The sequence below is a fragment of the Rana temporaria genome, chromosome 4, assembly GCF_905171775.1.
Source record: "Rana temporaria chromosome 4, aRanTem1.1, whole genome shotgun sequence".
NCBI lineage: Eukaryota > Metazoa > Chordata > Amphibia > Anura > Ranidae > Rana > Rana temporaria.
This window is the reverse complement of record NC_053492.1, coordinates 203,813,847-203,837,116: the sequence shown is the minus strand read 5'-3', so window position 1 is coordinate 203,837,116 and position 23,270 is coordinate 203,813,847. Positions and strand designations below refer to the sequence as shown.

The window sequence follows — 23,270 nt, the reverse complement described above, 5'->3', positions numbered from 1 at the left end:
CCTATGGAGCGTCGGATGTCAACGGCTGACATCCGATCCGCCAAAATCGGATGGATGGCGATACGTCCCCATCTGTCCATAGCGGATCTGTCCACACCCGATTTCAGGGTGAAACATGTAACATGTTCCCTGTGGTAGGAGTATGGGGAGAAGTTCCCCATACAAGCTGTCACCGCTTGAAAACAGTGTGGCCGTGCGGGGCTCAGCCCACACGGCTGGGTCATTCTTTTACATATCTTTGTGTGTCTGAGTGAACTATAAACCCTGAAATCCTTTGCGGCTGTCGGCTTGTAGTTGTCAATGAACTACCATGGCGCTGTGGAAGTTCATGGAGTCTTCCTGACAGGGTGTATCGGCTTACACATACAGGATGTACGGGCATGCTGTCCATTTTCATCAGATCTCCCCATAGGAGACGGCGGCGCTGCACAAGCCCCTCCATGCTCAGTGAGCAGAGAGGGACTTGTCATCCGCCGGCTCAACGGAGAGATCTCCTGCTGAGCAGGCGGACTCCGTAGCGACAGAGTCCTCCTGTGTGGAAGAGGCCTATATGACAATGCTGCATATTTAGAAATGACTATTCAATTACTACAACATAAAGTTGAGATATAATGTAATCCTTATATAAATAAATCACCATTTATAACAGCAACCACATTTTTGTTTTTGTTCAAATATATTTTTATTAAACGTTTTAGGTCCCGTTTTACATATAATACAGTGACCTGCATGTTACTGCGCTGGAACAAAGCAGGTCGCTGCTAGGAGATTTACTAAAATTGGAGCACACAGAATCTGCTGCAGCTGATCGGCTTCTAACTTAGGCCCCATTCACACCTGAGCATAGCGTTTTCAGGCAGAAAGTTGCGCAATTTTACTGCGATTTTTGCGGCGTTTTTTACTGCGTTTGCCGCAATTTTTGTACAGGTCAAAAGGTCCCCAATGTAAAAAACAGAAAAACGCACAAATCTGCCTAAAAAAAAAAAGTCCCAGAACTTGTTTGAGCTTCAGGCGTTTTGGAGCTTCTGGCTTCAGGTGTTTTGGAGTGGAGATGTGAACCATCTCCATAGAGAATAATAGATTTTTTCCCCTCCAGCGTTTTGTAGATTCAGGCTTCAAGCTACCAAACACTCAGCTGTGAATGGGGTCTAAAGCTTGTTCAAATAAGCTTCGATAAACCTGGAAGCTAATTGGTTACTATGCAGAGCTGCACCAGATTTTGTATGCTCCAGTTTAAGTAAATCCTCCCCACAGAAAACTGTTTTATGTGTCCTATTCATACTGCAATGCACCCCAGAGGTGGAGTGAGCTGCTATAAAATGAAGATCTGCTGCATTTTATTGCAGCACACAACAGGATTGCATGGCACTGTACAGCAGCATAATACCCTTTTTAAAGTGGATGTAAACCCTCACATATACCCACCGAAGTGACAAGCCTCAGGTGATCCACAGAGATGAAACAAATCTTCCTGCATAAGTTGCACCTGTTTATCTGCAGCTATCTGTCTTGTAGATAGTGCTAAAAAACACACACATCAAATGATTTTTCTCCGCTTTAGCAGCAGGGGGTGGGGATCTGACATCTCTTGTCCAGCGGTGGATTGTTCATGTTGTCTGTGGGCGTGATGACATCAGGAACAGTCCACCGCAGGAGGACAGGAGCCCAAGGGACCAGTCTTGCGCTGGACAGATCGGAGGATTAAGTGATTATATCTCGGCTCTCCAATCCCCTAGACATAAATAAGCGGTTAACCCATGCAGTGCGGGCACAGCCCCAGTGCATGGGGGAAAAAAAAGTTCAGCTTTAAATGACAAATTAAAATAAGTTGGGCTGCATTCACACATGATCGCAGGCAAAATTGCTGCGACTCCACCCTACGATTTCGCCCCAGCGATTTAAAATTGCTGCAAAACTGCAGGATATGTTTGCAATGCCATTACTTCTAATGGCACCCCAATCACGCCGCAAATCACGCTGCAATCGCAACGTGCAACGCTTGTCACTCAAAAAGAAACATTTGCTATTTGCCATGATTTACAGCGTGACAATCATGCAGGATTGGGGTGCTATTAGAAGTAATGACATCGCAAATGTGCGTTTTTTACCTTGCAAGAAAAATGTTTCCCTTTTTTTAAATCCTATGGGAATTTTCACACCACTGCATTGTGGGTGTGGTGTGTTTTTTTTTTTTTCAAAGTGCTGCATCTTTTGTGCGGTTTTGAAAACTGAACCAAAAAAGCAGCTTCCCATTGAAATGAATGGAAATCACTGCAAAATCGCAGTAAAAATGCACTACGACTTGCATTTGAGTCACCTGTTCATGTTTTACATGCGCAGGCAACCAAAAAATTACCAGGAGATGCACCTGAAACACAGCAATATGTTTTTACCGCCATTTTGCTACAGAGAAGTGTGAAAGGGGCCCTTAGGTATGTTCTGCTTCATATTGGACTTTACACACACATGCTGGCTATTGCCTGTACCTTTTTTGTGCCCTGCAGATGGGTTAACCCTTTCAGGACCAAAGTCCCAACCTTCATGGAAGGAAAAAAGAGGGAGGCGGTTGTGCCCAACTGAACACTTATAAGAAAGGGATAAATATTTGAATTGACTTGTGTTGCATTACTTTAGCGACCTGTTTTACAATTGTTTTACATCCTGTTTTTGTTTAATTCATCTACATTTTAGATAACGCCAGAGTACCTGCAGAATGTGTGCGTGCGACTTTTTAACAGCCAGATGAGAGAAAGTGCTGCACAGAGTATTGACTTTACCCGACCTGGCACTGTAAGTACTATGTAAATAAATTGCGCTGACCTACTTCTACTTTTTTTCCTTATACCTTTGTTTCCAAAGGCCTCTTTCTTACATTGAAAGTAATGACTAATGTGTATTTTAAATATATTTATACTTTTCCAGTGAAAAAGCCATATCTAATGGCAAATGTTTACTAATGACCTTTTTAAACCCCCTTCCTTTTTTTTTTTTTAACACTCAGTTCTGCTTACGTAGTCCTGAAATATTCACATATAATATTTGTCTTCTAATTCTAGCTATTTACATTAATATTTTCTATAGGTGGAGTACTTCTGACATGAGATAGCATACAGGAATTTGTTACTTGGCCAAGTTTCATCACAGGGCCCGTTTTAAGTTGCTAGAAGCAATGCATTCCAACACAGTTGTGATGGCCAAGTTCCCTACATAGTTTATGGTAGAGTAGATTTAACAGACAATTCATTTTGCAAACCCCAAACTATTCTGCCTGTCCTAAAACATTGGGCCAGTATGTGGCCCCAAAAGCAGTATTGAACTTTGCACAGTATATTGGCACGTTATGGCAAATTTACATGTGAAACGCTGCCCTCCAGTGCCGCATTGTGTGTGTTGGTCACAGGTGCTCCATCTTCTCCCGGTCTTCCTTCTGGGTTTGAATGGCCAGGCCACGTTGACATCACACCTGCTCATGCACATGAGTCATATCATCACAGCACAAACTGCATATGTATGGCTCGGTGTACATTACTGCTGACAGGCATACAATAAAACAAGCTTAGCCCATGGGACTTTAAAGGGGTTGTAAAGGTTCATTTTTTATTTTCTAAATTGGTTCCTTTAAGCTAGTGCATTGTTGGTTCACTTACCCTTTCCTTCGATTTCCCTTCTAAATGTTTATTTTTCTTTGTCTGAATTTCTCACTTCCTGTTCCTCCTCAGTAAGCTGTTCTGGCTGACTTTCCACCGCTCGGATGATGGTGTGAAGTTTACTGAGGAGAAACAGGAAGTGAGAAATTCAGACAAAGAAAATAAACATTTAGAAGGGAAATCGAAGAAAAAGGTAAGTGAACTAACAATGCACTAGCTTAAAGGAACCTATTTAGAAAAAAAACACTAAACTTTACAACCCCTTTAAATGAGGTTATCATAGAGGTCATAATGAGTAGAGAGAGTAAACTAATCTCGGGTTTATTTGGAATTGCAAAAACATAATCATAAATAAGCATGGGCATAAAAACAACATGAAGCAGATGGCTAAGGCCTCGTACACACGGACAGATAATCCGCTCTAAAACGGTCCGCCGGACATGTCCGCCCGGAGATTTCTGTCTGATGGTTGTACACACCATCAGACAGAAATCCACGCGTAAACAATACGCGGGGCGTGGCCTGGAAGTTCAATGCTTCCACGCATGCGTCGAATCAGTACGACGCATGCGAGGGATGGCGGTCGGTCGGACGTGTCCGGTGAGTCTGTACAGACGATGGAATACGTCCGACGGACAGGTTTCCAGCGGACAGATTTCTTAGCATGCTAAGAAATTTTTATCCGCTGGACAACTGTCCGCTTGGGCCTACACAGACCGGATCTGTCCGCTGGAACTGGTCCGGCGGACCAGTTTTAACGGATCGATGCGGTCGTGTGTACGGGGCCTTACAACCATAGACATGATGGAATACAATGATGGAAATACAAAGTATGCATACAAATCTGTAAACTTGACGCGTTTCGCAAGCTCTACTCGCTTTCTCAGTTTACTGCTGACAGGCATTTATGATAGAAGAGATCAAAAGTGTCTCGTCTGTCATAAAAAAAACAGTAACTGTCAGCATTTTTTTTTTTTTTAGTTCAGTTATGCTTTAAGAACTGAAATTTGTCCAGCCCTTACCAAAAAAAAAAAAAAAGATTAAAAGCAGTATTAATTGTATTTCTGCATGCAGATATAAAACCTCATGTAGTAATGCACATCATAAACACAAGTTATTAAGTAGAAATGGGCTTTTACAATTATCTCAGACTTTTATCAGAGAAATTCCTGGTTTCGTGATTTCTCTGTTTACTTTGATTCTGGTATTCCAGGAAGCTGAACTGTACTTCTACCATCAGCTTAATGTAAACCCAGTGGCCATTTTTGTTCTGTACATCTAGGAGCTGTTTATGTACAGCTCACTCAAAGCGGCAGTGTAATTTAAAAAACAACTGAGCCTGGAAAGGAACAGCACAGTGAGGTACTATGGAAGGGAAAATGCATGTAGTTCACAAGGTGAGAAAATGGCAGTAGAGCATTGTACTGTTTTAGCCATAGTAGTAGGTAGTAGTAGGAGAGTAAAAATGTACACAACACCTTTCATGTGGCTTATTGAATTTAATTTTGAAGGACCAGCTTTCAAAAACACCTGAGGCCTCGTTTACATATGCAATGGTGTAACTTCCTTTTTGAAAAGTGATCCATGTTGAATATCTTTGCAGAGGTAATTGACAGGCAGCTCAGAGGCAATATGTTGTCTCCTGAACGTCTGTTTTAACTAGTGAACCACCCTGCAAGCATGTACATTACACAGCCCTGGGGCTTGCAGCATTTTCCCATGCACCTTAAAGGGGATGCATTTGGCAACAGCCTACCAAACATGACAGGTTATATAATTTTCACTGTGACGCAACGGCGGTGATGTATTTTACCACTACTGCTGGTCGCGTTAACTTGCAGCTTGGTGGTCAGGTGGGTATTAAAACTGCGGCTGAAATACCTGTGTTTTTTTTTTATTATCATCTTTTATCATCTTTTTTTTTTTTTGTAGAGATCTACAGAGGTATAAATCTAATGTAAAGGCAATAAAAAGTCAGTTACCAAGTCATAAAAAATAAAATCGTAAATGAAGCCACAAAAAGAACTATAATTCAAAGAGTCCATAGTACAAGAAGTAATTTTGAGTATGTGGTGAAATCTGGAAGGTGGGAAGGATTATGGGCCTGGTTTATGACAGTATGACATATAGAAACTTTGGTGGAAATAAGCATAGGTCTCTCTGACTTCTAAGGATCCTTGTTTAAATGAAGGAAGTTTAGAGAATTATGAAAATAGTTGAGTGGAAAGGGGGTGTTGTGTAGTAGTTGCGTTTTAGGGAATAAAAATGGGTTGCACTATAACATGAATATACTATCAGTTTTTTTTTGGGGGGGGGGGGGGTTAAACCCAGCAGGCTGAACGAAAAACAAAACTGAAGAGCTTGTGAAGAGATCACTGTACTAACAATCCAATGTTGGTACAACAATTTCCCCAGTGAGCTATTGTGTTGTGACATGGGTGTGGCCCCCTCCGCCATAACACGCCGGTCAACGCTCTGTCATTGGCTGTCAGCGCTGATCAGATGCCGATCGTCAGACCTTTTTTGGTCATGCCTATTCAATACACACGGGCCGAATGTCGGCCGGTTTGTATTGAATAGGGGGAAGGGAGTGGGGCAGGGGAAATTGGATAATGGAAGTAATTAGGGGAAGCGTACAGCAGAGGATTTGATTGGGGGAAGGAGGGGCAGAAACCAGGAATGGTAATGTACTGTGGGGAGCCAGTAGTGTCGAGATAGAGGGGGAAGGCTAAGTCTCAAGCGAGTTATGACATAAGGAGGTAGCTGTATTTAGGAGTAGAACAGAAGTCTAGCCAGTAATACCATTTTTTTTTTTAATTTGTCTTCTTGGTGGTGACAACTGCCACCCCCTTGGCTGCTCTTGTAAGCTAAACCTTGGTTTCCTTCTTTATGTAAAAAATAGAAAACCTCTGTTCTCCTCCCTTAGGCTTCATGTACACATAGCCTGTTATGACCGCCGGCCATGGCTGTCGGCCAAAACTTTACTATCCTAAACGTGATTGTTCTGTGTTCAAGAGGGAGGTTGAGGGAGGTTGCACCTCTCCTAACAGCAGAAGCTTCTAAATGCCTATGTGTACGTGGCCACATAGGCTTTTATGGAGTTGAGTTTAGGAGCTTTGGCAAAAAAAAGCCAAAGCCTTACAGTCTTGCTGTGTTTAAAAAGGATCCCTAATTTAGAACACTGCCACTTCGTTTTTCCATTTGGTTTTGTGAAAGTGAAATGCACCTACAACCCTCGGTGGGTTCGTGAACACGGATTGTGCCATCCAAAGAAAGCCAACTACTGTTGTGCTGTTTAAATAGCTGATTCACAATAGTTCTTGATGAGAAACCTCTACCAATCGGCAATGGAGGAAAGTTGAAGTGAAGATTTTTTTTTTTTTTATTCATCAAATCCTCTTAGAATATAGTTGAAAAAAACAAAACAAAAAAAAAACGTATATACTTGAGTTTAAGCCGAGTTTTTAAACCCTTTTTTTAGGCTGAAAATGCCCCCCTCGGCTTATACTCGAGTCAGTGTCCCCATTTACTGTTCCGGGGCCGCTCCGGTGTGCTCGGGGCCGCTCCGGTGTGTGCGGATGTTTTTCTGTCTCTCCGGGGCCGCTGTGTGCTTTTACTGCGACTGATGTGAGCCGCGGCTACAACAAAATGGTGACGACTTGTAGAGGCGGATCATCATGCTAGAAAGAATATGAGGCATAGCAGCCTCTAGAGGTCTAACAGCAGCCTGCATTGTTTACGAGTCGCCGCCATACTTATGCCAGTAAATAAAACACTACACCCCAAATCGGGCCCTACGATCAACTAATCAGAACCTCCTCCACATCCCCAAGTCCCGCTACAAATCTAAAGGAGAATGAAGAATCGCAGTCCAAGGACCGTGGCTATGGAACGCTCTACCTACAGACATTCGGATGGAAGTGAACCATCGGGCCTTCAGGAAAAAGCCTAAGACGCATCTATTCTGAAGCGTGGCTGGACGACATTGGATACAGCGCCTTGAGGCGATTTAGTTCGCATTTGTAGCGCTATACAAGTTACTCACACCCGCACACACCGGAGTGGCCCCGGAAGAGTAAGTGATTTAAGTCTTCTGCCGCCTGCTGGTGACTACACTCTGTGACACCAGTTTTCTCTGAGAAAGCACTGAACCCCCTCTCCCTAATGCTGCCAGCACTGAACACTAGAATGACGAGCCTGAAAAAGGTCTGAGGGGTTTAGTTGCAAAGATATGGTCCCTGGGGCAGCTTGGAATTGCATGGATTTATGACAAATAAAAATTACACTTCTTACACATCAACTGCAGTGCTCTGTGCTGAAATAGCTGAGTAACCACCACTGTCAAAAGTCTCTGTATACAGACTTATATTGCAGAGGAATAGAGGGGATGTCTGACCAGGTCTAATACTGGATGCTGGTTGCTTAGAACACCAAAGAAATTTACCGTACCAGTAGCTGCTGCATTTCTCACCCTAGGCTTATACGCGAGTCAATACGTTTTCCCATTTTTTTGTGGTAAAATTATGTGCCTCGACTTATACTCGGGTTGGCTTATCCTCGAGTATATACAGTACATGGCAAATGTTATACAGGTAAACATGTGTTTAGGCCTATAGAAAGTGTTTAAGTAGGCTACAAAAGTAACATCTTCACCTTGTTTTTCAAAAATATCTTGGAGTTAATCTCATTACTGGGTGGCTCTTTTACCAACGCTTCTACTTTCCATACTGGCCTTCAACCGGTGGGCTTAACACATACGGCAGTGCTAAAGGCTGCTCAGCCAACATTGGGCTATAGGAACATCACTATATTGTAAAGAAGGGGGCAGCAGAGGCTTTTTTTTTTATTCCCAAATATTTTCTGCTCCTGCTGAACTCTAAAGGTTAAAATAATACATTTTGGGCTGTGATCACTTTCATATAGAGTTGTCATCCTTCTTTTTTTTTTTTTTTTAACAAAAAGTTTTTCATTTATGTAAAACAAAGAACAGTCACCAGGCAATGGAAAAACATAGAACAATAATAACAATAGCAGTGAGTACATACATTCTCATACATATAATACAATGAGATGAGTATCCATGCAGAAATATAATCTCAAGAAGACAATAAACCAGTGGTACAAAAGCATGCGTTGTCATCCTTCACTGATGTAATCATTTGCCTCATGATGAAGGAAAAAAGTTTTCACAACTGCCTACAAGTTTTAACAGCTGTCAATATGCCTGATAATTTTTTACATATTTACACATCTTTTACATGAAATATGAATGACATAATGGGTAAAGCATGCTATAACTTGGCCACAGTCCTTTTTACAAGTGTTTAACAATCCTTTTACAAGTGTTTATCAAGATGGATTTGCTGTTACATCTGATAACATGCAAATTCTGTTTTATAATACTACTTAATATCTAACTGGGAAGAATACATTGGGTATTACGGAAGACGTTTTATGTAAGAAGGCTTGCTAAATAGGGGGCGTTATGCACCATACATAGAAACTCCACGCAACACGAAATATTTATTTGGACATTCTTAAGCCTCATACACACGATCGGACTTCCATTGGACAAATTTGTGGAATTTTGTCCGAATGGCGTTGGCCGTGAACTTGTTCTGTATACAGACGGAAGAACTTTTTCAGCCAACCTACACGAAACTACGTTGTTTTTCAGCTATTTAGTGCCACCCTTTGAAAAAAAATGCATTAAAGTGATTCTCAATGATCACATTGTAAAGCAACCCATTCAGTTTAAAATAGACATGAAAGACAAAACATTTGTGTATAGAGTTAAAAATACATAAATTTCCCCCTTTTTTATAAGTGATCACATTCCCTCTGTTCTCAGCTGCATAAGAGCTGGGGGGAGGAGAAGCTGCTGTAGACTGAGCTTCTCAGTCAATGGATGTGCAGGGGGTGTGTCAGGACAAGTCTGATTATTGGAGGAGAGTACACCCAGCATAGCTAGAGAACTCACAATGGTGTGCTTTCCTGCTTAGTGTGGTTAGCTTTTAATAGGAAAGCAGAGGGACTGGCAGGAACACCAGGGATTTCACATAAAGAAAGCAATACAAAGAGATTAGGCTATTTTTTCATACAAGTACATAGTACAGCAGGTACATATCGAGAATGTGAAGGATTTGGGATAAAAAATGCTTTAAGGACTCGGACAACTTGCCCAGCACAGTCCTAATGCAAGACAAAGCATTAAAGAGATATTCAACCTTAAAGCAAACCTTTATTATAATGCAGCTTACCAATCCTTACATATGGTGGCATTCGTGATCTGGCTATTGAGTTTGTTGTTTTTCATCAGAACAATCTGTTCTGCAGATGTAACAATTGGAGGCTTGAGACAAACCATTTGCCACTGACGGGGGTACCTACAAAGATCACCTATTTATTTATTTATTTATTTATTTATTTATTTATATAAATTGTTTATACCAAAAGGAAAAAAGTGTTGCTGGAACTGCTTGAAAAAGTATTACGGTAGTTTCTCCTTTTATTAAGAATGTAAGCACTCTAATACAGGTGTGTTCATAGCCGAATCACCAGATAAAAACCGGGGGGGGGGGGGGGGGGGGGGAGGGGGTGAAGCCTAAAACGAATGCAGCCAACCCATCAAAGGATGGGTTAACTGCAGTATATTACAGTTTTGGATTTGGGATTACTGTTTTAAGCCTTGTACCCTATGCTGCCAGGTCACACCACTGTGTTGCAGTGCATTTTTTTAAGCGCAGTGTGGTGTGGCACAATCTATGGCATTGCATAAAGCTGCAAGCAGGAGAACTGAATGAAATTAAACTTGTGACATTTTCAATAAAGTTCTACTGAAAAAAATATAATTTAAGTAAAAGTGCAAAGTGCAGGGACCAGTGCATCAGTACTGTCTCCTTCCAGCACACCACCAGTAACCGTGTGTTGCTGTAAAAAAGCCATTCGAGCAGAAACCCAGTCTAAGCTTAAACCTGCTCCCACCCCTATTCTATATTCTAAGTCCTATACTAACTAGCCTGTAAGGGAAAGATGTGTATGTATACTTGCCTAATCTAGGGGCGTTCTGGTCCAGTCATGTGATCGACTCCCAATGCCAGCTTCAGGGGAGGGGGAGACAGGGGGGCAATGGATGCCCCATAGTAGGTCTTTGGGTGATGCCACTGCCCAGGCACTGCAGATATTGTCGCTGCTCTCTCCTCTCCCCTGAAGCCGGATACGCCCTTAGATTAGGTAAGTGTACTTATTTTTCCTTTACAGGCTAGTTAGTATAGGGCTTAAAAGGGGGTGGGAGCAGGTTTAGGCTTTAATAAGTTTAGACCAGACTACTACTACTTTAATGGAGAAGTATGGCCAAAGCTTTTTTGTTCGTTCTGCACTCCTATGATCTGTTTTCAGCTGACAGCGGGCTAAAGCACTCTGTCGGCTGACGTTACAAAGCTGGTCCAGGCTCTGAAAATATCCTGACCATATGATCATGATTGGCCCATAAGCCTAGACTGGCACCTGGCTTAGCTCCTCAGCGATCTACTGAGGGCCTCATCCAGCTCCTCCTGCCCCCTCCGCAACCCATCACTGGAGGGGAGAGCAGAGAGCTGCTGACCGACAGTCACAGAGGGGAAAAACTTGCGATCAGGGGTGTTTGACTGCCCAGTACCCACTACAGAGGTGGCAGGAGACGGATGCAGCCACCTAGGCGGATATAATATTGTTTGTTTTCTTTAAATCCCAAACTTCTCTTTTTAACCTTTTCAGTTTTCTTACTTGCTGAACAACTAATATCTCTAACAAGGTTTTTCCCCTAAGTAGTTTCATATTTTTTTCAATACAAAATGTGTAATATTTACACCCAAGGATACAGAAAAAAGGAATGCATTACTTCTTTGAGTAACATGGTAGTTAAACTTGGCTGGTAGAACAAAGGCACTAGTTTGTATTGCAATGCTTTTAAATAAGCTAATAAAATTTATATTGCATCATACTCGGGGACAAAATCTGCTCACTTGAAGTGCGATTCATACCCAGGACTGTCTAAATTGAGTTCATTGCTACAATATTAGTGATTTACAGCAGGGCTGTGGAGTCGGAGTCGAGGAGTCGGAGTCGGGGGAAATTTTGGGTACCTGGAGTCGGAGTCGGAAAACAAAAAAAAAAAAGCAAGTTTAAATGTCCCAATTCACAAAAAGTTATAATTAATGACTTCTCTACTGTAAGAATAAAGACCAATGCATGCAGTGCCTCACGTAACCGCAAAACGAACACGTTAAGTGACCGTGAAGAAGCATGCTTTTCATGTGCTTCACTATATGGCACGCAACGCACAATTAGGAGCTGCAATACTTATACTTTCCATAGTGTTGTGTTCTGCTTTTACAGGGAACGCAGCGTCCATGTGTAACCTAGCCTCTCACTGATAAGGGATTAAATAAATATGTTTTTTGCAGGACTAGAGAGTGAGACACTTGTATAAGTGAAGGGAATGGAGGGCCAATAGTTCAAGACTGAAGCTGTAAACCATTGGAAAAACTGCTGTCATTTAGCTAAGGCTATAAAAACTTGTAAACTCCGATTGTTAGCTTAAACTTTAAACATGACTATGGGATTCTCCTAGGAAAATCATGTTTTAGAAGAAAAAACTTTGTTTTCATTGTGTTTGTCTTTTGCTTAAACTGTGCAATACAGTAGACTGTTGGCTTCCCAGCCAGTAGTCCTGTGGTAGGTTGCGTTTCTTTCCCTCAAGGAATGTATAAAATACATTTGCATATTAATACAGAGGAGTCGGAGTCGGGGAGTCGGAGTCGGAAGTACATAAAACTGAGGAGTCGGAGTCGGAACATTTATCTACCGACTCCACAGCCCTGATTTACAGTGTTCATTACTGAAGTACAGTAAAACCTTGGTTTGCGAGCATAATTCGTTCCAGAAACATGCTTGTAATCCAAAGCACTTGTATATCAAAGCATTTTTTTTACAGGTTATAAAAGAGAAGAGAGGCACCTCTAAGCGTAGCAATAAGTTGCTAAATGTTGTACCTTCATTAAATGTGACCATATTGCTACACTTAGGCCCCTTTTTTTCACACTGAGGAGTTTTTCAGGCGGTTTAGCGCTAAAAATAGCACCTAAATACCGCCTGAAAAACTCCTGCCCAGCATTCTCAATGTGAAAGCCCGAGGGCTTTCACACTAAGGCGATGCACTGGCCGGGAACCTTTTCTAAAGTCAGACAGGCTTGTGTAGTATCACTTAAGATGGCTCTCATAGGCAAACATTGAATTTCACATGTCATCTGACTTGGGCTCTCACAAGTCGGATCCTATGTCGTTTCAGTGTGAACCGAGCCTTAGGATGTTTTTTGCACACACATAACGTGAACGTATGATTTTGGAGGTCTGTTGAGTGAAGAGTGTGCTTCAATTTCTGTTTTTTCCTTTGACAATTAATCTGCTTCCTTCATTTATTTTAAAGCATGCACTCCTAAGATGACAGTTGGAAGCTGAGTGGTTGCTATAGGCCGCAAACAATGCAATCCTTAACACACTTTTTATACATTACGTAATATGTATTAAGGCTTAGGCAGCATGGGGTACTCAAAGCTTTCAAGGGAGTAGGTGCAGCAGAATTCCCTTTTTTATTTCAACTGATTTTGTAAAGAAGACAATTGCAATGAAAGATGTGCTCGTTTAGGCAGGGAGCTCTAACATTCTTTTTTATTTTCGTCATTGGAATAAACTAATTTATATCCCGAGTGAATTAATAGTTATCTCAAATTAATTAATTTTTATTTACTGCAATTGCATTATCAGATATAATAAATAAATTGGATATGCTGCTATAAATACATTTTATTAACTACTTCCTTTCCCTGTGGCTGTTATGAAAAGTTATTAATGACTAGAGAGTTAATTACTATAATTTTCTATATCCTCTCTGTGCTTTTTCATAATGACCATATATTTCATTTTATGAAAACTTGATCTGGGGAGAAAACTTTTAACATAATCTAACGGGTTAAACTTGTTTAGCTCAAATGACACATTTCACAGAAAAATATATATTTCATTCTAAAGCATGTGCTTTTCATGGGCTAAAAATAATGCATTGTTATCTACATATTCACAGTTATCCCGTGGCTCTTTTCATGCAGCCTCAGTAAATAGTCTTTCTTGATAAAGAGCTGTTTGAGAAAATGATTTCACAGATAAGTCGAGGTGTATGAATTGAATAAAAAAGTCTTCTTTTTATATATATATATATATATATATATATATATATATATATATATATATATATATATATATATATATATATATATATATATATATATATATATATATATATATATATATATATATATATAGTAGCAAAATTAGTGGTTTTGGCAGGCTTGGCTACAATTGGGTTTCATGACACGCTAGAAAGCTAAAAACTGCTTTAGGAATGCTGGACAAAAAAATGCCTAAACTTTTTTTTTTGCCAGCGTATAGCCGTGTTTTGCATAGTTTTGTAAGGGGATCAGGGGGGCTGATGAGGGTACTTACTCCCCCCCCCCCCCCTTCCTGCATGCTCGGATAAGGGTCTAACATGTGATTGACAGAGGATCGCCACCATGACACATTTATTTTTTTAATAAAGAACTTGTCAAAAACTTTTGTTTGTTGTATTTACCTTTTGACATTTTTTTGGTGAATGACTAGGGGTACTATGTGCCCCCTACTTATTCACATTGGGGGGTTCCAGATTCCTATAAGACCCCTGCACACAGACCTCCACAACTACCGGCCAGGGGGACAAGGTGCTTTGGGGGGCCATGTGCCCCCCCCCATGTTGAGGGCATATATCGCCTGGTATGGTTTGGGGGGGGGGAGCGTTTGCTTGCAAAGGGTCTGATATGGATTGGGGGGGTGGTATGGATTTTCCCCCAAATTTCTTTTATTGCCGCCAGTGTGTTTGTTGTTGTTTTTTTTTTTTTAACAACAACTCATCCATTGTTGGGGGATGCAGCGGTCAGCTTCCTGGCCTGCTCCTTAACAACCAGCTTATTGCTGGTTGTTAAGGACACCTGTGGCTTCCACTTAACAAAAAAAAAAAAAGAAACTCTGCTAAACGCTGGTCACCGGCCTTTAGCAGAGTTTAGCAGCTGTGAGCGTTTTTTCTGCCAAAACGCTGCTGCTCCAGAATGCACTGGCAGAGGGTTTTTATTCTGCCGCTAAACTCTCCTGCCAAAAAAACGCTGATAAAAGCCTATGTGTACATGAACACATAGGATAACATGCTGGGGAGTTTATAGGCAGTTAAAAAAAAAAAAAACTTCTGATGCCCAGAACAGCAGTTGTAAAAACTCCCAGTATGCATGAGAGGCCTTAGGGTGACGACTGGGCAGATCTGATGTTTGGGTTTGCATAAACCGGTATGAGATCTTGGAAGGTTAAGTATATGTGTATATCGGGAAACCATACGACCATAAAGAGATGATTTGTATCTCCGACCCACAATTAAAAACGTCTATTGATTAATTTACTTGCAGGTATATTGTTACAAAAAAAAAAACTTGTGCTAAGTGTGAAAATGGGAACTTCGGCCACAAAACCCCAGGTTTTAAGGATTCTGTACCTGTACTATAATCTGGCTAAAGCGCCAACGCTAATCATATTGGCGTAGATAATTTTATGTTTGTTTATTGGTGTATATTTCTGCTTTGATCAGTCATAATTACAGTATATCTGTCATCAACAAATCTTTTCTTAATTACTGATTTCTACTCCCTTTTCTGGGAAGTTTTCCAACTGATTATGTTTATGATCTGTTTCTCCTAGCATTATCGTATTAATAGACAGTAGGACACTCTATAAACACTTTTATATATTTATATTTTGTGTTTTACACTGCTGTTCTCTTTTTTCATGTTCTTACTGTGTTCCAAGCAGGAGTATAACTATGCAGTCCTGTGTCATGACGAGGACGTAAGTTGTAGCACTTCCTCTGCTTACTGCATCATCCTTGCCTGCTACCCCCTAACATGCACAGGGTAGTCAGAATGGCATGAAGTGTATCTGTGTATACAATATACTTCATGCTATGTATGACTCAGAATGTCTTTCTATTACGTTGCTTGTATAAAAACATGTCTGCCAGCCAATCTAATATGAGTATAATTAAATGTGTATGCATGCCTGCTGTCGGGTGCTAATATAAAAACAACCCATGTAATTATTCCCTAAATTCAAGTTTTGAAAACATTTATGAAGTGTGTTTTCAATACAGGCAACCTTTCCTTGAAATGACCTCACTTGGATGTGGTTGACATCACCAACGTAATACATATGCAACAATTTTGATTTTCATTTAATTCTCATTTGTTTATTTGACTTGGTTATATAGAGACCCAGAGTAGTTTGTGGAGAACTAGGAATGAGTCGCCTCTGTAAGCTCCTTTGGGAGCAGGAACTATCTAATATTCCTATTAATTTGATAACCTTTGTGTGCTTTACTCCAGCGATCATCAACCCTCATCCCCCCCTGCAGCTATTACCTTTTGAACCACCACCCCCCCTCCCCTTTTAGAATGTAAGCTCTATGAGCAGTGCCCTCCTGTACCTTTTGTATTGAACTGTACTGTAATTGTGCTGTCCCCCTCTACATTGTAAAGCGCTGCGTAAACTGTTGGCGCTATATAAATCATGTATAATAATAATAAACCCTGTCCTCAGGGCCCACTAACAGGCCAGGTTTTATGTATTACCTTAGGGAGATGCAGACTAGAATACTGCAATCACTGAGCAGCAAATGATATCACCTGTGATATATTCCAGTTATCTTGAAAACCTGGCCTGTTAGGGCTCTTTCACACGGAGCGGACCGTTTTTCGGTCCGCTCCGTGTGTCCGCCAAAGCTCAGCGGGGATCCCCGCTCAGCTGTCGGCGGATAGGGCGGTCCCCGCACACAGTGCAGGGACCGCTCCCTGTCTCTGCTCCGCTGTCCCCTATGGGGAACCTGATGCAGACAGACCGTCTGTCCGTCTGCATCAGTTCCGCTCCGCCGAACGGAAGAAAAATAGGGTTTCTTCCGTTCGGAAAAGCGGATCCCGACGGACGCGGACGCTAGCGGATGCTCCATCCGCTAACGGACGCGATCCCATAGGGATGTATTACAAGTCCGTTAACGGACTTGTAATAACGGATGAGCGGAACGGACATGTGAAAGGGGCCTTAGTGGGCCCTGAGGACAGGGTTGATGACCACTGCTTTACTCCATAAAAAATCTTTAAAAGGAATACTAAAGGATGGATTTTTTTTTTTTAATAACAAACATATACTTGCCTCCACTGTGCAGTTTGAGTGGCCCTGAACGTCCTCTTCTGGGTTCCCTCTGCTCCTCCCCCGCATCAGATAACACGCTCTCCCAGGGGGGTTACCTTGCAGCGCACTCCCATGTCCATCATTCGGCATCCATAGCCGCGGAATGCAGGATTCGGCCCCCGGCACCGCGTCGTTGGATTTGATTGACAGCAGCGGGAGCCAATGGCTGCGCTGCTATTAATCTATCCAATCAAAAACTGAGAACCCCGGGCAGAGAGACGGCGTGTCCTCGGCGTGGGACATTCCAGGGCTCAGGTAAGTAAAATGGGGGGCTGGGGGGCCGGTAACTGACAAGTTTTTTTCACCTTAATGCATAGGATGCATTAGGGGAAATAACAGGAGGGTTTACAACCCCTTTTAATAATATAAAACATGTCGTGTGTGGTATTTAAACATAAGCTTAAAGCTGAACTCCACGCACAAACTTTCATTTTCCAATATTCCTCAATATCTGAAAAGGGCATAAATCCTCTTTGTATACACCAAATGCCTTTGCAAACCCAGACAGTGCCTTGTAAAAATATCAGTGACATAATGGGGGTTATTTACCAAAGGCAAATCCAGTTTGCACTAAGTGCACTTGAAATTGCACTTGGAAGGGCAGTCGCTGTAAATCCTGAGGGGTAGATCTGAAATGAGGGGAAGCTCTGCTGATTTTATTTTCCAATCATGTGCAAGCTAAAATGCTGTTTATTTTCCTTGCATGTCCCCCTCAGATCTACAACGACTGCACTTTCAAGTGCACTTTGAACTTTTAGTGCAAAGTGGATTTGCCTTTAGTAAATAACCCCCAATCATTGTGTGCATATCCTGTGCAGCTAGCAGAGCTTCAAGACATCACTTGTATTTAGACAATATTTGCTTGTCCCAGAGTTTAGCTTTAAAGTACATTACACATCCCCATCTGATTATATAAATTTAGTAAATCTAAAGAAGGCGGCACAGAGATTACATAATGTGACCTTTGAAATCAGTTTGTATCTAGTTAGGCCTTAAGCAGATAATACAATTTTCTTGGAAGGAAAGAAAATTGCTTGATTTCCCCCCATCAACACCGAGGAGATATTTTGTCCTGCCGGTGGAAAGCCTTCCTGGCTGTCTTAACACAATGATCACTGCTGGCCGCTATAGCCTCCGGCAGTGATTGGATCAACTTCAGTACAATCGGCCTGTTCATAGATTTATTGTATCTCGGGCCAGTCGCTACTGAACCAGCTGAGATTCAATCCATCCATGGCCGGCTTTAGCACCACATAGTTGGTAGAAAATTAAGTTGTCCAAACAGATTTCAATGTCGGCTTTACAAAATCGGTCAACTGATCAGCACCACCCTCTACAGATCGTTTTATACATGCATAGCCTAACCTGACAGATATGAACAGAACTTTGGGTGAAAGCAGGGGAAATAGTGGTGGTTATTATTTTGTTACAATATTGAGGGGCTGGCTGGGTTCATGTATGCAGTTTATCTGCACCAACATTGACTAGTGGCTTTTTTAGATTTCCACAATATTTAAAAACTGTTGGCATTATAGGTTTGGAATGACACAACTTGGACATTTTGGAAGGACTCTGGAGATGGCATAGGGTTGCTCATCTGTGTGCTTAAAGCTACATTACTCCAGGCAGATATTAAAAAGCACAATTTGATACGCTTGTGTATTCATTAGAAATCATGAAATGCATGTTTAATGCAACACATGTAAGCTTCTGAATCTCTTGAAATTAGTTTACCCTATTGCAATCCCCAACAGTACTCAGGCAAGCTTAGGGAGAGCAAGCACAAGGATCCATTCAAGCTCAGCTGCACGTGCTAACAGACAGCATGCTGAGAGGACAGAGATGACTTAATCAGTCTGCTTCTATCCCTTCATTTTCCCAGTCACAGGCTGGGGGCAGAAAGACATCCCTTGTGTACTGTTTAACTGTTGTAGAGAAACGTCAAGTCACCATCCTGACAGGGCTGTGTCAATCTCAGAAACTGGAGGTATCATTTGGCAGGTAAAAACAATTCACATTTTAGCTGTTTTACCTGCTCAGAGTTTAGCTTTTAAGTATCATGTATTCCTTAAAGGGAAGGAGGGAGTGGGACAGAAAGTCCCCTTCAAAATGAAGCACCCCCCCAAAAAATTGCATGCCAAATGTGGCATGTCAGGGAGCGAGGAGTGCTTAAAGCGGAAGTTCCACTTTTGGGTGGAACTCTGCTTTAATATATTGATACAATAGGCATTTACACTATATTACCAAAACACCTGCCTTTACAAGCACATTGATGGCATCCCCGTCTTAGTCTGTAGGGTTCAATATTGCGTTGGCCCATTACAGTTTCAACTCTTCTGGGGAGGCTGTCCACAAGGTTTAGGAGTGTGTCTATGGGAATGTTTGGCCAGTCTTCCAGAAGTGAGGTCAGGCACTGATGTTGGATGAGAAAGCCTGGTTCGCAGAATCCACAAATTCATCCCAAAAGTGTTCTATCGAGTTGAGGTCAGACCTCTGTGCAGGCCAGTCATATTCCTCCACCTCAAACTCGCTCATCCATGTCTTTATAGGTCTTGATTTGTGTACTGGTCCAAATCAATTGGTGGAGGGGGGATTATGGTGTGGGGTTATATTTCAGTGATTGGGCTTGGCCCCTTAGTTCCAGTGAAAGGAACTCTTAAGGAGTCGGCATACCAAGACATTTTGGACAATTTCATGCTCCCAACTTTGTGGGAACAGTTTGGGGATGGCCCCTTTATGTTCCAACATGACTGCTCACCAGTGCACAAAGCAAGATCCATAAAGACATGGATAAGCGAGTTTGGGGTGGAGGAACTTGACTGGCCTGCACAGAGTCCTGACCTCAATCCTATAGAACACCTTTGGGATGAATTGGAGCGAAGACTGCGATCCAGGCCTTCTCATCCACATCAGTGCCTGACCTCACAAATAGGCTTCTGGAAGAATGGTTAAACATTCCCATAGACACTGTCCTAAACCTTGTGGACAGCCTTCCCAGAAGAGTTGAAGCTGTTAAACCTCGTACACACGCACGGTTTTCTCAGCAAGAACCAGCAAGAAAACTGCTGGCAGAGCTTTCTTGCCGAGTAATCCGTGCGTGTGCATGAGGCTTTGAGGTTTCTCGTCAAGAAAACTGCCCAGAATCTCGACGAGAAAAATAGAGAACCTGCTCTCTATTTTTTCGTTGTGAGATTCTCGGCAGTGTTTTCCTGCTGAGAAACCCGAGCGTGTGTATACTTACCTCTCCATGGAAACTCGCGCATGCTCGAAATGACTTTGACACATGCGCGGTAGCTTCCAAGGCATAGGTAGGGTGAAGCAAGATGGTGGTGACGGCTTTGAACGTGACGAGCGCATGCTCGTCGTAGTCGATGACATCACTGCGTTCATGCCATTCAAAAGAACGACCAAACCTTAAATTTCACCTCTTGTTCCTGCAGAAAAGAATTTTCGTGTATGGGAATCTTCTTTTCCTTCCAGGAATTTTCTTTTCTTGCACATGCGCATTTTTTTTTTTTATTACATTTCTCGCACGATTTTCCCATCATTGATTAGAAAATCGTTAGTTTTTTTAAAAAAATATCCGACATGTTGGATTATTAAAATTCGATGGACGCCTGAAAATCGGCTGTTGCTGCAGCCCACTAATGGTATGAAATACGAACGAAAATACTTGCATAGGATTTTCGAAAGAAAGTTCTTTCGAAATTCGACCCTTGTATGGCCAGCATAAGACTGGGATGCCATTAAAGTTCATGTGTGTGTGTGTAAAGGCAGGTGTCCCAATACTTTTGTATCAATACCCAGAGTAATGATCTCAAGTACTGAAAGCTGTAATGTTTAAATGCAGTCCAGATGATAACCGGTTGATACATCTGTTCTTCCCTGATAAAGAAAGATTTTAAGCTGGAAACTTTGGCTGAATTTTCACAGGCTTTCTTTGATCAGGGGATTGTTTTAGTAAATTCGAAATGACTGTAATGTTCATATGCTGCAAATGTTGCACATTTAAATGACCTAGCACTGCCAATTCTGGTGTTCAATGGAAAATGCCAATCGAGCTCCACAGTGTCCGGCAGTGAGGACAGAGCACACTAGAGGATGTCGGGCCCTCAGGCCACCCCCATGTAGTCTGATTGTTTGGTCAGAGACATTCACAGTGACCTGCTGGAGGTCATTTTGTAGGGCTCTGGCAGTGCTCATCCTGTTCCACAAAGGAGCAGATACCGGTCCTGCTGATGGGTTAAGGACTTTCTATGGCTCTGTCCAGCTCTCCTAGAGTAACTGTATGTCTCCTGGAATCTCCTCCATGCTCTTGAGACTGTGCTGGGAGACACAGCAAACCTTCTGGCAATGACACGTTTTGATGTGCCATCCTGGAGTTGGACTGCCTGTGCAACCTTTATAGGGTCCAAGTATCGCCTTGTGCTACCAGTAGAGACACGGACCCTAGAAAAATGCAAAACTAGTGAAAAACAGTCGGAAAAGATGAGTAGGGAAAAAAATGTCAGACACCTCCACCTGAAAACACATTCCTGTTTTACACCTTTCCCCCTCTGCTACTTAACCGACCAGATCAATATCCCAGGAGTTCTGATTCAAAAGTGTTCCTTTAATTTTTTCTGAGCTGTGTGTATGTATATGTGTGTATATATGTGTGTGTGTGTGTGTGTGTGTGTGTGTGTATATATATATATATATATATATATATATATATATATATATATATATATATATATATATATATATATATATATAAACATTTTAACATTTCTGTATTTTTAGATATTTCATTTTAATTTGATGGTGTCCAACATCTATGCTTCTGGTAAAGTATGTAAGCGTAAATACCAAATTTAGAAGAATGATAGCCTTAATATTGATACTCAAGTATATTATCTTGGGAACAAAGTAGTTAATTTTTTAACCTAGTTTCTTATTAAAACAATCTTGAGTCCTCATTTTAAACTGTCTGTGTGCCATGTCCCTGCATCCCATATGGGATTCAGTACTTGTCAGTGGGTCTAATGCCTGCGGGCAGGACATTCCTTGCACAAAGAGGATATGAGTGTCAGGCACATGATCCTTTCTCTCGGAATACAGGAGACAACCAATAAGCCCTGTGCTTCGGTTTTATGTTGCTTTTTTCTTTTTTGTTGTGAAAACATTTTAAAGAGGAACTGCAGTCTGCTCACATAATTTGTTATAAAAACATCTTTGCCATTCTGAAGCTTCCCTCCAACCACTTTGCATATTTTATATATACTGGGATTCTGTACTTGCCAAATATGTGGCATAAATCTCCCTCTACTGAGTCTGGCTAACAGACAATTCTTTCACCGCTCCAGGTGAGCCTCGTAGATCATCAAGGGTTGTTGAACCACCAGGGTGCTGGCAATGCTGATTGTAGCACATAAACGAAAAAACTCTGGATAGCCGCACTCCAAGATAACTTAAAATAAAGTTGGTCTTTTTATTTTCAAATGCACATGCAGACACCGCAAACAACAGGTACAGAAATGGCCATTTCTGTACCTGTTGTTTGCGGTGTCTGCATGTGCATTTGAAAATAAAAAGACCAACTTTATTTTAAGTTATCTTGGAGTGCGGCTATCCAGAGTTTTTTCGTTTATGTGCTACTGAGTCTGGCTGCAACCATTTTAACTGTGGGCAGCTGAAGCTATTGCCAGTTCACTTCCTGGATTTACACAGACACACACACCTCTACAGCTCTCATTGGCCCTCGTATGACTCACCCCCCTCTCTTCCTGGCAAACACTCACGAGAGTGAGAGCTGTGCATGATGTCATAAGCCTAGGCTTTTTTCCAAACAGGAAGAATGCTGTATAAGGTATTTACTGGCAGAAAAAAATAAAATTTTACTATCCAAAGGTAAAACAACAAGGGCAGAAGATTTAATAGATGAAAAGATGAAAAATTACTGAAGGTCTGCTTTAAGCGCTTGTGGTATATTTAAAGTGCATATGGTATATTCTAAAGTAAACATAGGCCTTAAATTTAGCAAAGGAAATGGAAAGAATGCAAAAACCTATAGCAACCAATCGGCTTTTTATTTTGTCTTTTTATTAATATGGTAAAGATTGATGGGATTAATGTGAGTAACATTGTCATTTCTGTAGTCCAGGTTTTAAAAATGAAACAAGAATTCTGATAGGTTGCTATGTGGAATGCCCCTTTCAGACTGGCGGACTCCAGCAGCAGGTTTGCCTGCTCGGCGTTTATTCTGACCGATGAGCAGGTGGATGG

At 41.6% G+C, this 23,270-nt stretch overlaps 1 protein-coding gene across 4 annotated transcripts in view; it reads left to right on the top strand.

The window, feature by feature from the left end:
* Positions 1-23,270, top strand: part of ARMC9 (armadillo repeat containing 9) — a 193,711-nt gene that overhangs the window by 67,439 nt on the left and 103,002 nt on the right. For 3 of the 4 annotated variants that reach the window (XM_040349711.1, XM_040349710.1, XM_040349709.1), the window contains exons 9-10: positions 2,692-2,790; positions 15,573-15,608. In XM_040349711.1, the coding sequence (XP_040205645.1) occupies positions 2,692-2,790; positions 15,573-15,608 (135 nt within the window). The remainder of the gene's footprint in view (positions 1-2,691; positions 2,791-15,572; positions 15,609-23,270) is intronic. The other variant, XM_040349712.1, reaches the window with a different exon arrangement.